This window comes from Diabrotica undecimpunctata, chromosome 1, assembly GCF_040954645.1.
Source record: "Diabrotica undecimpunctata isolate CICGRU chromosome 1, icDiaUnde3, whole genome shotgun sequence".
Taxonomy (NCBI): Eukaryota; Metazoa; Arthropoda; class Insecta; order Coleoptera; family Chrysomelidae; genus Diabrotica; species Diabrotica undecimpunctata.
The window spans coordinates 150,300,687-150,314,809 of NC_092803.1; the positions used below are offsets into that span (position 1 = coordinate 150,300,687).

At 31.8% G+C, this 14,123-nt stretch overlaps 1 protein-coding gene across 1 annotated transcript in view; it reads right to left on the bottom strand.

Annotated features, from left to right (window-relative positions):
- Positions 1-3,997: 3,997 nt before the first annotated feature.
- Positions 3,998-14,123, bottom strand: part of LOC140432361 (ATP-binding cassette subfamily G member 4-like) — a 168,063-nt gene continuing 157,937 nt past the window's right edge. The window contains exons 11-12 of the mRNA XM_072520209.1: positions 12,229-12,431; positions 3,998-11,380 (exon numbers count right to left, since the gene is read on the bottom strand). Coding sequence (XP_072376310.1) covers positions 11,188-11,380; positions 12,229-12,431 — 396 coding nt within the window. The 3' untranslated portion in view covers positions 3,998-11,187. The remainder of the gene's footprint in view (positions 11,381-12,228; positions 12,432-14,123) is intronic.

Here is a 14,123-nt window from a genome sequence, read left to right on the forward strand (position 1 = left end):
CTGGGTATGTCGGTGTTTAATAAGAAATACAGAATACCATTATATACTATGATACCACCTTGTGCTGTCTTCGCCTGAATTAAACAACTACGCCTTGCTAGTAACTTGAAATGATCTGTTATCTGTTATAAGAAATTTTTTGTGACGAATTCACTATTAGAGATATTTAATGAAACAATAAAATGAAAATTGTTCCTTTAAAAAAAAAAGATCAAAATAGCGTTTGGTAAACCTTAATCCGGTTGTTAGAACCGGAGTTGTCACAAATTTCGTGAAAAACAATTGCAAAATAGCCATTCGATGGGGCTTTTCCAAGTATAAGGCGTCCTCTTGACGATCAATTATATTGCGCAGTTTTGCGAATTGTCAATATAATAAATCGTCTAAGGCTTATATTTGAAGATTGCGCAATGATTGAACGAAAGGTGGCCCCTAGACCTACAATAATATTGTCTAATACATTTATTGTACAAGGTTGAATCGCGCTTTCTATCCAAACGTTACATTATTTTGTACAATAATATGAAATGCGCATATTTTGTGGCAAATAGACATGTTCTAATGCCATCCACTAGGTATCTACACATCCAGTTTTGTTTGTCTACTAAGAATGTCTTGATGGGCCCCTAGACGAGTGACCCTGTAAGTTTCCTTGTCGTATATTCTTCTATTAATTATCCGTTAGTTTTCTATTAGGGATAGAGTTGTGTATTTGTCTGATTAGAGAATCCATTGCAACTGTCTGAATGACTAATGTCTATGCCATTAAAAAAAAAGGTATCTATACACATGAACTACTGCGCAATGTTTTCGATGCAATGGAGAAATATGACAGAATAAAAATTAAGCTCGCTCAAACTTTCATTCAATCATTGCGCAATCTTCCCTAAACGATTAATTATAAGTATTGCACAATTTGTAATATTGTGCAATATTATTATCAAGTTTTTTGTGTGAGAAAAATAGATAAACTTTGGATGACTGTATCGGTCTGAATTAAAAGTCTCTCTAGATCTTTAAAAGATAAATTAGTAGGAGCGGAGTGTTTGAGATTGAAGTTTAGGAGTTTTAGTTTTTCTGCAGAAAATTGAACGTTAGAGAGATTTTTGGTCCTGGATGGAAAGTTGGAAAATTTTTCGTATTTAGAACCAGAGAGTTGATCAGATCTAATCTTATCGTTGATTAAATGTTCTAATTTGTTGTTAAGTATATTAAATTTAATTGGATGAAAGTAATTAACCTTATCCTGAACACCTGGCATGAAAGTGGTGAGATTAATATATCCTAACGTTTCGAGTAGAGTCATACGTTACCTTCAGCTTACAGTTGATATAGTTTAGCTTACTATAGTGGTGACAAATCTCTTTCTTCAAGAGTTTGATCTAAACAGAAGTCCTTATGTAGGGAGATACATTTTTTAAAGTTTTGATTTTACAGAATGTTGGAAAAGCCTTATCTAAACATCTGGAGATCAACTATATATCCAATTTAATATTGTGTGACTCCGTTGTGTGGCTAATCGTAAGAAGTGTAGAGCAAAATTGAGCATAAGCCTAAAAATGATAATTCCCGGGAGATGGCTGTATACCATGTAAGTTAAAAAAACTTAAACATCAAAGTATAAAACACTTCTTTTGTAAGTGGTATATTTAATTAAAATTTAATTTAAATACCAAAATGAAATAAAAAGTTCAGAACGTTTTTGGACTAATTACTGTGGTGTCATTGTTTTCTTTTGAATACTGTATATCAATTTTCATATTATTCATGGCACTTTTCTCTTTTCTTAAATGAATCTCCTTGGCAGTGGTAAGTTCGGCCTTCTGGGAATGTTCACTATTTTCACAAGCCTCTATTTTTACTTTGAAATTATCTCATTTCTTACATGAATCTGTTATAGGAACATGAAATGATAAGTTGAACTCCTCAGTGACTATTTTTTCAAAGATGTATTTAGAAACAGGTTCGATGACTTTAGTTTTATATTCGGAATACATTATTGCCAAATTCAAATCAGGTGGCAAATACTGTCTTGTCTCACTTTTGTGTCTGGTGTGGTGTGAATCGTATTTTGGAAAAGTATTAATGAACTCCTTTACTTCATTCTCTTTATGCTCAGGGGTTTTGTTTTTTGGGACATGTTTATCTCGCTTGTCAATAGAGGAAGTATCAGCAACTGATTTATTTTTCAAAACCCTTGCGAGACACCTGTAATGACTTCTACCTCTGTTGGGATGTTATCTTTCTCTCTTTCGTCGTCAATGTCCTCGAGTTGGATTTCTGATTCGTGGATCCATGTCTCACCTCTTATATTTAGCCTTTCCTCGAAATTTTCTGCCCATCTTTCTAGTATCTAGTCCTGATCACCAATGATCTCCCCTGTTCTATTTCTAACGATTGATAATCTAGGTTTGAATTCTTTCCTGTTCTGGTTAATCCTCTTGTAGAACTTTCGCGTTTCTGCTTGTGCCTTATAGTTCTCTAGTTCTTTTAGCTGGCAATATCTTTGTGCCTGAAGCATGTGCTGGCAATCATCATGTTCATTGAGGAGGCTAAGTGTATTAGTCGAGTTCCGTTGTTGTTTGCAGGCATATCTTTTACATTTTTCACATTGTTTTCGGGTTGATCTATCGCGTTTTCGATCACAAAATATACAACGACTTGTCTGAGGGAGCGGTGTTGCCACATCTGTAATGCCTAACAGAACACGGGAGCGCCGACGAAGTTCCGAAGGGACTTGGGGAATCTTAGATCTAAATTCAATTAGACGTCTAATTAATTCCCATGTCAGTTCTTCTATAAAATCCGACCTTGCAACCTTTTTGTTAAAATGGTTAGATTTATAAATACATAAAGAATTTATTACTGCTATATTCAAAAGGTCATAAAAAATCACCATTGGATATCGACGAGTGTTTCTCGACACATATTTTTCACACAATTGGTCTAATCGGTCAACAGCAAATTTGGTCTGATTATACCTTGTAATAATTTCAGTTTTTTTAGCGTCTCCTGTTTCATGATCAATTTCATCGTCATGGTGCATGCTTGAAATTAGGATCACAGATTTGTTTTTTTTTGGCAATATGATACCAGTGTGCAATCTTCTTGAAATCCAAAATTGGAAGAGTTTATTATGTTGTTTTTATTTGGCAAACAATCTTTTGGTAATTCTGCTTTATTTTTTTTATTGTGCCAATATAAGTTAGCTTTTTATCACTAAGTAATTTTGACATGTAGTTAACATGGTTAAAATCATGCTATTTTGGTTTGAGAGTTGAGAGAACATATTTTTAAATCTGTTTCGGAAATTTGATAGTTTACCTGCTAATTCATTGTTGTTAATTTTGTTATCTGCTTTTATGTTTCCAATGGCACCATCTCTATAACTGATTCTGTTGAAATTATAAGTATCATGTTGGGTAGGTATATTAACATTTGGACTGTTAACAGCATTTTGAGTGGTGATTTGTTTTAATTTGTCATTGTATCTGACATTTAATAGTTTACGATAAACAGAACATCCTCTGTCATTAGAAGGATGGTCTCTGTTGCAGTTAGTGCATGTTGCTGGCGTGTTTTTTTGGTTTCTTGCAGTCCTTTGTGTTGTGTGATCCAGAGCATTTTACGTAATTATATGGTTTTGCACAGTACGTTTTAGTGTGACCATATTCTTGACATCGTGTACATTGTGGTATATTTCTTTTAATTTTCGGTGATTCTTCCCTTATTTTATAATGTTGGTTATACTGTAGTTCAAATATTTCTTTGTTGTTCGTTTGAGGCTAGAGGTCCACAAAAAATAATGGTAATAGTTCACGGCTCAATCTGTGTCTGACGTTTGTAACGTTCCTTACTGTATGCCCCTTTTTCTGGATTTCCGCTTTTAACTCATCTATCGGAAAGGAGTGATGTAGATCTCGAATTTCTGAAAAATTAAAAGAAAACAAAAAAAAAACAAGATAAAATATAAAGTAGGAAAACAAAAACACACTACAACTTCAAACATATTTATTATATACATAAAAATTATAAATATTACACTTATGCTGAGTATATATTAGTAGTACATCTAATACTGATACAGATTATGTAGCCTATTGCACTCAGAAATACGCAGAAGTTACAACAAATAATTGTAGAGGGATAACAAAACCTTAAGTTACTCGAAGGTTACACAAATCTTTTTTAAAATATGTAATAGTGCGGTATAGCAAGGTTTTTAACCTTAAATTCCATCAACACATACTGATTTTCTTTAAATTTTAACAGTAAGTAGGAAATACCTTGACAACTAAAATCTATCCTATTCCCAAGTGTTCTTTTACCTTGGAGGTGAAATCCAACTCAACTGGTGGGTTGGAACTTTTATATTGAATATAACCCCAGGAATCTATAGAAATATATATTCTAGGCGAAAAATGTTTTATAGAGTTTCAAAAATCAATACTTTTAAGACTTATTTGTGATTGAAAATTTAAATTTTTCTTATGTTTTAACATTTACATTTTATCGATAAAACTGTTCGAAACTGGTAGCTCACTACAAATGTAAATCTTCAAATAGAGGTTAAGGGTTACCGTCAAGGTCATAAAGTATTGCCGTACGGATGTAGTTGAAACCAATAAGGTTTTTTTTTGAAAAATTACGTTATGCACTAATTTGTTTAGTTGCATATACTTAAAAAAAGACACCATGAAATTTAAAACTCCTAACAATAACAATAATAAGAAAATACACTCAGGTGCAAAAAAATCGATCTATTCCTTATTTCTTCTTAATTTGAAGTTGTATAATTTTAGAGACATTAAATTACGTATGTAAATTTAGGTGTACCATCGTATACGAGAAGTAAAATAATATTTTTAATATTGCTTTTTATATTTCTTAAAACAAATTGGTATTTCAGGTTTTTGTTAAAAAGGATCTGAAGCAAGTAGATATTTATTGAATGTTGTTTTTAATTCAACAACCATACTAGTGTAGTGATTTTATTTTCAAAGCGTGTTATATTTTTATTTAATTATCCTTCCTAAATGTCTCTGACTCCGACAGATGCTGCAAGGGCGGAGACTTTAGTTCAAGATGGTCGTAGCCAATATTATGCAGCTGAAATATTGGGTGTTAGTCGATCTTCGGTTCAAAGAGCAGTTCGGCGTTTTAGCGACACCGGTAACTTCACAACAAGACCAGGATCAGGTCGTAGAAGGGTAACATCCGAAAGAGATGATCGATTTCTGGTCTCATCATGTTTGAGAAATCGGCATCTAACTTCAGTTGAACTGGCAAATCGACTGAGCGAAGTGAGAAATGTGGATGTAAGCAGATGGACAGTTTGTCGACGACTTGTAGAAGGTAATTTATTATCCAGAAGGCCAGCCCTATCTCCAATACTATCCATAGAACATCGCAGAGCTCGCCTTGCTTTTGCAAGAGAACATGAAAACTGGAGTGATGCAGATTGGAGTAATGTATTGTTCTCAGATGAGTCCAGATTTTGTCTAAGGTCACCACGGCCGAGAAAGGGTTTGGAGAAGACACGGAGAGCGATATTTTCAATGTAATATTGCGGAAAGAATAAGTTATCAGGGGGCTCTGTTATGGTTTGGGCTGGTATCAGGTCAGAAGCCCATACTGATTTAGTTATTGTAGATATAGGTTCTATGACTGCTGCAAGATATATAACAAGTATTTTAGATCAGCATGCGGTACCTTTTGCTCCTTTCATTGGACCTAATTTTATTTTTATGGACGACAACGCGCGTCCTCACCGTGCTAGAATCGTAAACCAATATATAGAGGAGGTGGGAATTGTCCGTATGAACTGGCCAGCTTGCAGTCCCGATCTCAATCCCATAGAACATCTATGGGATATGATGGGAAGACGTCTTCGAGCACGAGTACCACGTCCAAACAACTTGGCTGAACTTGCAGCGGCTCTTCAAGAAATATGGAACCAATTGGATCAATTTGATATCCAGAGGTTAATTACCTCAATGCCTAGACGTGAACAGGCTGTTATAAGGGCCCGAGGGAGAAACACTCGATATTGATTTATTATCAATGTTTTTCTTAGTTTCAGAAAGTTTTGAATATTCTTGTATTTTTGAGTTTTGGCGGATGTCTCTATAAATAAATGATTTTTTTGGATAATCTGTAAAAATTATTTTAATCTAACATATACTTTTACATATATACCTGATTTAAAAATTTTGGGTGGAATGCATAAAACGTAGTAGATGCTATTGCTTCAGTAAATAGTATCTAGTTTGTAGCATTTTCTTTTACATAAAAGAAAGGTACATAAAAGAGGTGCTTTGTTGAAAAGACCGTACTACACAACCGAAGTACTTGCTACTGACCTGAAGAATCTACTACTAAACGTAGCGCCAGCCGTAGTGCCCTTGTACGCATCACACCAATCGTATTAGAACTAGTTTTTTATGTGGTTTTTCCTATGCTTGTGTTTTGTGAATAATTATTATTAGAATAAGTGAGTAGTGAGTAGAAATGAGCGGATCAGATTCCGAAGCGACAAAAGAGTTAGGCGAGGATAAAAATGAGCAAGTATTGTTTGTTAATCTTCTTGAAAATTATCAAATTTTATTTGATAAAAGAATGATCCCAAAAATTAAACATGAAAAGGAAGCTGCATTGGAAAAAAATCTGGATTTAAAACAAATTATGAAGAAATTCAACAACAAAAAACATCTACGCCGAAGTCGTTCATCCACCAACTTCACCTAAACTGAAACAAATTCTACTAAACTAGCAAATACTTCAAAAGCGTAGTACATCTTTCTATGTATCTGGTAAATAGTAGCAAATACTACGGAGGAAAGCAAAATGCTTTGTAAGTGTAGCAAGTACTACAAAAATGTAGAATTACTTGAAGCATTAGCAGATACTAAGTATTATGCATTCCACCCAATATCTTCAAACGTTTTTTTTTTCAGCAAATAATACCCATGGATCGATTTTTTTGCACCTGAGTGTAGAAAGCACAAATTTTGTAAAAGTAGTATCTGAGGCAGATAATTACCTGTATTTTCTTTCCGCTCTTTAATGTTTTACGAAGCAACTTCTCTTTTTTAAAGGTAGTACTATTTTTGGATTCATATTGAAGTCATATTGCTTACGCAGTTTACTAATAATAACACTATTATTATATTTAATTTGAAAAGAAATAAGTTTTATTGTTAACCTGCATAAACAGGTTATGGGCCCAGCTGCAGAAATTTAGAAAAGTGTTTTTAAGTTTGTGTTTTGGTGAAAAGATCACCACACTTTTATCTGCAATGCCTGATGAATTAAGTTTAGTTGTAACATCCATGAATATTTTATTCGTTCTGATCCGTCAAAAGTTACGGTAAATTTTGTCAAAAATAAGTTAATGGTAGGAGATAATCGTTAAAAATAAAGAAAGTTGCTAGTGTATTTGTTCCTTCGCATGCCTTTGTTGGTCATGATAAATATACCGGTAAGGGCAAACATAAGTTCGTTGTTATTACTGTCATGAAATGGAGCATATTCGCTCGAAATGTCCAAAAAGATTGTCAAAAAATCATAAAACTGCTAATATGAGTAATGTTAAAAATAAAAAAATTGGATTTTTTGGTAGTTGCAGTCAGCTGTGATTCAAATAGTGTACATCTAATTGTGGATAGTAGTTGTACAAATCACCTGTTTATGTCAAAATACATTTAAATTTTGACTAATTCCAAAGCAGTGAATAGACAAATAAATCTAGCAAAGGTAGGTAAAGCTGTAGCAGCAAAATTTCATGGTAGTTTCTCAGTTATATCTAAAGACAGACTTTCAGTTACTTTGAATGCTGTTTTTGTTTGTGACAATCTTTCTTACAACTTATTATCTGTAGGACAAATTAAAGAAAAAGGTTTTCGTGTGATTTTTGAAAAGAAGGAAATAAAAATCATGAGTGATGATACTAAAATTATTACTGGAAGATTGATTGGTAATTGGTATTTTATAGAATTGCAATTGTATGCAGATGTATACAGGGTGCCCGTTTAGAAGAGTTATAAGTTAAAACACGTGTTTCGTCGCTCCTGATCTAAGGAATTTACTACTTTTGACTAAAGATTGCTCGGTAAGTAGGCATGTTTACTTTAAATTTTTTTTATACTGTAGTTTCCATATTTTGTAGTTCACATTACCCCATTATATTTTCTTGGCACTTTTTCAACTATATTCTTTTTTGCAGTTCGAAATGATACAATATTATTTGAGAAAAACTGACTAAGAATCTTGTTCTCTTGTTGCCTTGAAGAATGCTATCCAGACAGTCAAAGTTGAGGAGATGGGCTATTCAAAGCTAGTAAAGTTTTTGGTATTCAGAAAGCAACGTTGATTCGCAGAAGCAAAGAAAAAATAACAAGAATTTCTCCTGGCGAAAAGGGATTAGGTTTCTACAAAACGGTTTTTACCAAGGAACAGGAAGAAGAATTGTATAATTATATCTTAGACATGGAGAAGCGTTTATATGGCATTACTTTTCTCGATCTTCGTCACCTAGTTTTCCAAACAGCCATACAACAAAACAAAGAAACTTGTAGGTGTAGGTTTAGAAAACGGCACGCAAAGCTTTCATTACGTAAACCCGAATCAACATCTGTTGCAGGGACTGAAGCTTTTAATCGTTACAATGTTAAACAATTTTTTAATTTATATAGAGCTACTTTGAATTCTAAACATATCAAAAAAAAACGGCGAAGCTCTACATATTGGTTGGCATCAGGAGAGAGAATCATTCTCTCCTCTGATGCCAACCAATATGTACAGCTTCGTCGTTGTTTTTTTAATTTTAAACTGTTTGTCCTTGTGTTGTGTATCGTTAATGTATAATTTTATGTTTATGAGATTCTCAATAGATTGTTGAATAGGCCAAAATTTGACGAAATGCCCATGAAGATGCTCTAGGAGCGAAAGTACTTGGGCAAGATTTAATTAATAAACTGTGCTCGATATCTGCCTTTCATTTGATTAAAGTTAAAAAATAATATTTTTGGTTTACCTATATGTGCATATCTTCCTTAGATAGTTCACAATGCCCCATCCTGCCCTAATGAATAATTTTAAAAACTCAACATACAATAACAAAAAAAAAACGATTAATTTTACTTGAAAAATTTGTAATATATTTTTTTAAATAAAAATGAGACTTGAGACTCTGGAACTCTCTTAAACATGAACTCAAGAAGTTAGTCTACAAAAAGGTCGGTAGTACTTTCGATATAAGTAGTAATAATGGGTTCCAAAAGTTTGAAAAATTTAAAACTATGATTTTGAAAAAATTATGGTTAGAGTGAAAAAAATATTTTTAACATTTTTAAGAATACCTAAAATTTTTAAAGATTTACTGGGTAGATTTTAAAGTTAAGGGTAAATAGAGGTTAATTTCAAATGTCATCAAAATTAATGCTTGTTGATGGAAATCGCACGTTATATCTACCATATTTTTACCGGTGTACACTGCACATAAAAACAAGTTAGTGGGTGACAAATTATAGCATTATGATGAATATTTTTTCACATATTGCAATTCATATATTACATTCTGTTTGTTTGCAAAAATGGGTTAACAAATGTTTTATTTTATATTATTTTTTCGTAAGATTATTTTGACAAGCCTTTCTTCTTTTTGATTACTTTTTTTTAACTCTTTTTACTTAATTACTCTGCAAAATTAAATCTTTACGATATAAATTCTAAAAAAAAATAAAAAAAAGAAGCCTGATAAGCAAGAAATGTACGTTTTTTCTGTAGACGAGGGACATCTAGAAAGTAATAATAATAACATAAGATAAAAATCTAGGTAAATACCTTATATAGGTTGGGTAACGGTTTCCAATTTCTTAAAGCCAATATTTTACAGTATCCTCATTTATTAAAAACTGCTCTTTAAATTTCATGAAGAGATGATACTACTTATGAGTATACCACTACCAATCCCACCATTCATAGTAGTCCCTTTACGCGAATATAGTTGACTGATAGATTTCTATAAGTAAGATAAAGAAAGGAAACAAAATCATAGAAACGCAAAAAAAACGCATAAAAAGAATAATAGTTATACAGACTAGTTCCAATGGTTTGACATTAGACGACAAATTAAAAGTAGAAGAAAAGTTTTGGAAGGGCACAATAAATGAAGAATACAAATAAATATACCAAAATAAATAAACGATGTCGAAGAGGTGAAAAAGAAAAGAAAAAAATATACATCTAGAAACCTACAAATGTAAAAATGATATGTATATGACCTGCAAAAAATACGATGAATGTTCAGAAGTATTAGCGGTACGCGTAAAATTAGAAATATGGGAATAGTTTTTTAAAGGACACAACGAATAGAAAATTTGTGGTTGCGAGACAAAAATGACTGCTAAAGAACCGTAAGACATAGCTCAAAAAGATGGATTATGTTGAAGAAAGAAACATCATAAAGAAAAAAAAATGTAAAGATATACAAACGGTAGGTATATAGAAATAACCAATAAGAATGAACCTAGAGGAAAAAATAAATAGAAAAGTATCGAAAACTAAAATAGAAAATATTTTCATTGATTTACAAGAATGATCGACTAACATACAGTGAAAATAATCATCCTCAAACGATTGATACAACCAAGGAGTATTAGTGTGTTAAAACACTTCCAATAGAATTCAAACCAGTTTTAAAAATATTAAAAAGAAAATACCTGTGCACAAATATAATAATAAAAGTCCAAATAATTGATGTGATATGTTGTATAATTCAAAGAAACTGATTAAAAAGTGCTGAAAGTGCTAACAAAAGTAATTCGGTACTAAAAGTACTGAAAATGGGTATTTGAATCTCAGACATTTATTACCTTATATACCTAATAATAACCATAAAAACCCGTATAATAAATGTGTTTGGCATAATTTGGTATAAAATGTATGAAATATAGATATTATTAAAAATATATTTATAAAAAAAAGTAAAATATTCATTATTTTATTTACATAATATTTACGTTGGCAATAACTAATAAAAATTTTAAACAAATACGATAAGGAGTACAGTCAATACTCTAAAGCACTGCTTTATTGGTACGCCTTCTTACACCATCACGGCAATCACAATTGCATTCCTTATTAACTTACAAAGAAAATAAATAGACCTACAGTTTAAAAGGACATTCATGTTTCTTTCTGCTTGACAATTTTCGCCGCATAGTACACCAACTTGTTTCTTAGTTCGGAAGTCATTCGGTACTTCAATGATAAGTACGCTATGATTCTGAATAGAAGAGTGTAACCGAATATGTAAGCAAACTGATGGATTGGTATATTGTTGCTCATTCCCATGTCAGCTAATAACTTTTGTGGATCCCTAAAAAATCATATTGATTTTAGTCTTGTTATTTTCGTAAAGGTGAAATAAAGGTATACGGATTCGTTAATGTCAATTTAATTTAAATAAGTAATACGCAGAGTATGCGAATTATAAACAAAGACCGAAGAATAGTCAATGATACACCATAAAAACGACAACTAGATAAATGCATTATTAAATAATTATATACGTAATATTTCCCTAAATAATAATTTTCTCGGGAAAAGCGCATAGACCCTTGGTGCGGGAGTTAATTGGTACAAGGTTAGCTGCTATCGTTCGATTTTCAGCATGTGACTTTTCTTGTCTTTATAATAGGTCTTCTGTCTGCTCTCGTCCAATTTTTTGTCCTCTGGGTATGAATAAATGGCATCAATAGTTAATGTATTTTGTCGGAAGTCTTGTTGCTCTTCACTGAATAGAAGGGAACAGTTCTCGTTGAGAATTATCCCCGTTGAGCTCTCCCATACCTTTAAATTGATGTTATTTTTTAACTTCACCCTGAATATTTTCTTTACTTTACACAGTACATTTTGACAAGTGATGAATGACAATTATCGGATGCTTTTGATCCTGACTTATTTTGGTTCTGAAAGAAGCTAAGGTACAAGTAGATTGGTCATACAGATCTAAAACTGTAGCCGTTTAAATTTTATTGAATTTAAAAGTTTTGACGGTACTGTACCAAGCCACGCCGTTTATTTTAGTTCCCATATTATTAACCCTATGTGTCTCGAATTTTAAGAAAAATGCTTAATATCGCCGATGACTACGCTTTCTTTTCAAAGTTTTCTCTATAAGCTAATGGAGTACCTGAAAAATACAATATTTGGTATATATCTTACTTGTAGTGACAGTATATGTCGTTGCACTCCATTTCCGACCTGTCGTTTAAAAGCGTCGATGATATTCCTACCAGGCCATATCGTACATAGCTTAAAGACATGAAGGCTTTCATCATTGGTTCTATACCATCTTTATAGCCCATTCCGTACACAGACAACGCCAGAAGGATAGCTAAAACGTGCGGTGCAACCACGGATCCGCTCTAAAAAAATGTAATTATAAGTCAAATACGGAAAGTGCTAGATAAGGAAGTAATTTTTTATAAAACAAGTTTATAAATATATCACATTTTAAAAACCAGAAATGTTTTGAATAAAAATGACTTTCAAGTCGCTTAACACTGCAATTAAAAACATGTTTATGCCATACGCTGGAATATGTTTAAGTATTATGCATTAAGATTTTTTTTAAATGAGAATATGAGTCGTGTGCTGCCTCATTTGAAACTTTATTCAATACTCGATGTAGTGATATAAACACTAATATAATTAGAATATAAATCGAAAATCCAATCAGGATTCGGCCCAAATATGTATTTTCTATCGTTGCGAAACAAACAGACGACGAATGCACCGAAATGCACTGGTATAGTCGAGTCGACACGTAATTTCGTGAGAAAATTTATAGGAACCAGAGGAGTAAAATACTACTAAAATGGCAACACTGTTAGAGTTACCACTACTTTATTGAACAGTAGCGTAGATATCTAATTTTTAATTAAATAAAAGTTTTTATTTTTATTTAAGAAAAAGTTTCATTTTCTATAAAGTTTAAATAAAAAATATTGGTGTTGTTAACTTCTGTGATATATCTAGGAAGTGATAACACTAATCGACTCGGCTAAATAGAACTTATTGTAAAATAACAATACCTATAAAAAATTGTTAATAAAAGTAATTATCACATACAATTAAATAAATTTTTTATGTACAAGTATTTTAGTATACAAACGTTTTAATAACACAACTGCTCATAAGTTTTAAAACTTATGATCACATTTTATCCCTGATAACTTAGTTATTGTAATAAAAAAAATAAAGAATTAATTTTTTAAATTATATACAGCGTATTCTGTTAACAACTTTGGTTTGACACCGTGTGAGAGAAGACTTAGTATCTCAATAATTTAAAAATGGGTAATAGGTCTAAAACTTTTATGAACATCTTTTTTATATATCTAGCAGGTATTTTATAATAACCTAACCTGTACTTTGATTATTTTAAATTAAATTATGTTGTATGTTTTTGTTCTATCATGAAGTGTATTTGTACTCTATTTTCAAAGATATATAAGCAAAACGAGAATTTGTACAATTACAATAAAAATAAAGGTTTCAACTAACACCTAGTTGGAAATAAGAACTTAATAATCTACTCATAATCACTGTTATCACTAGTATCAGTTGTATCTTCTATATTTATAGTTCATTTGGTTAATGCTGGTAAATATTTAACATAGTCATTTTCCACTGCGATTACATGTTTGATTACACTTTTCCAGTTGGTTGCTGTGATCTTTGTGACTTCTCTTCTAATTAACTGGAGAGCAGTAGACAAAAATTTAGGAGCCACGTTTCTTCTTCTTCTATTACCTTTAAGTTGTGTCCATATTAACTCTATTGGGTTCAATTTACAATAGTAAGGAGGAAGTAATTGTAATACTGGGCATACCAAGCACGGTATGCCGATTACTGCGAGTACAGTTATCAACAACATATTCCTTCTGGTACTGTCTACTGTCAACAACCTCCAACAATTCCTTTTTACTATATGATGCTTCAAAGTACAAATCTTTCTCAAACAAATTCTTGAATTTGTAATTTGTTTCAAGTAATATTTGGAATTTTCTCATTAATCTTGAATAATATGATACGTTGTCCATGATAATCACACT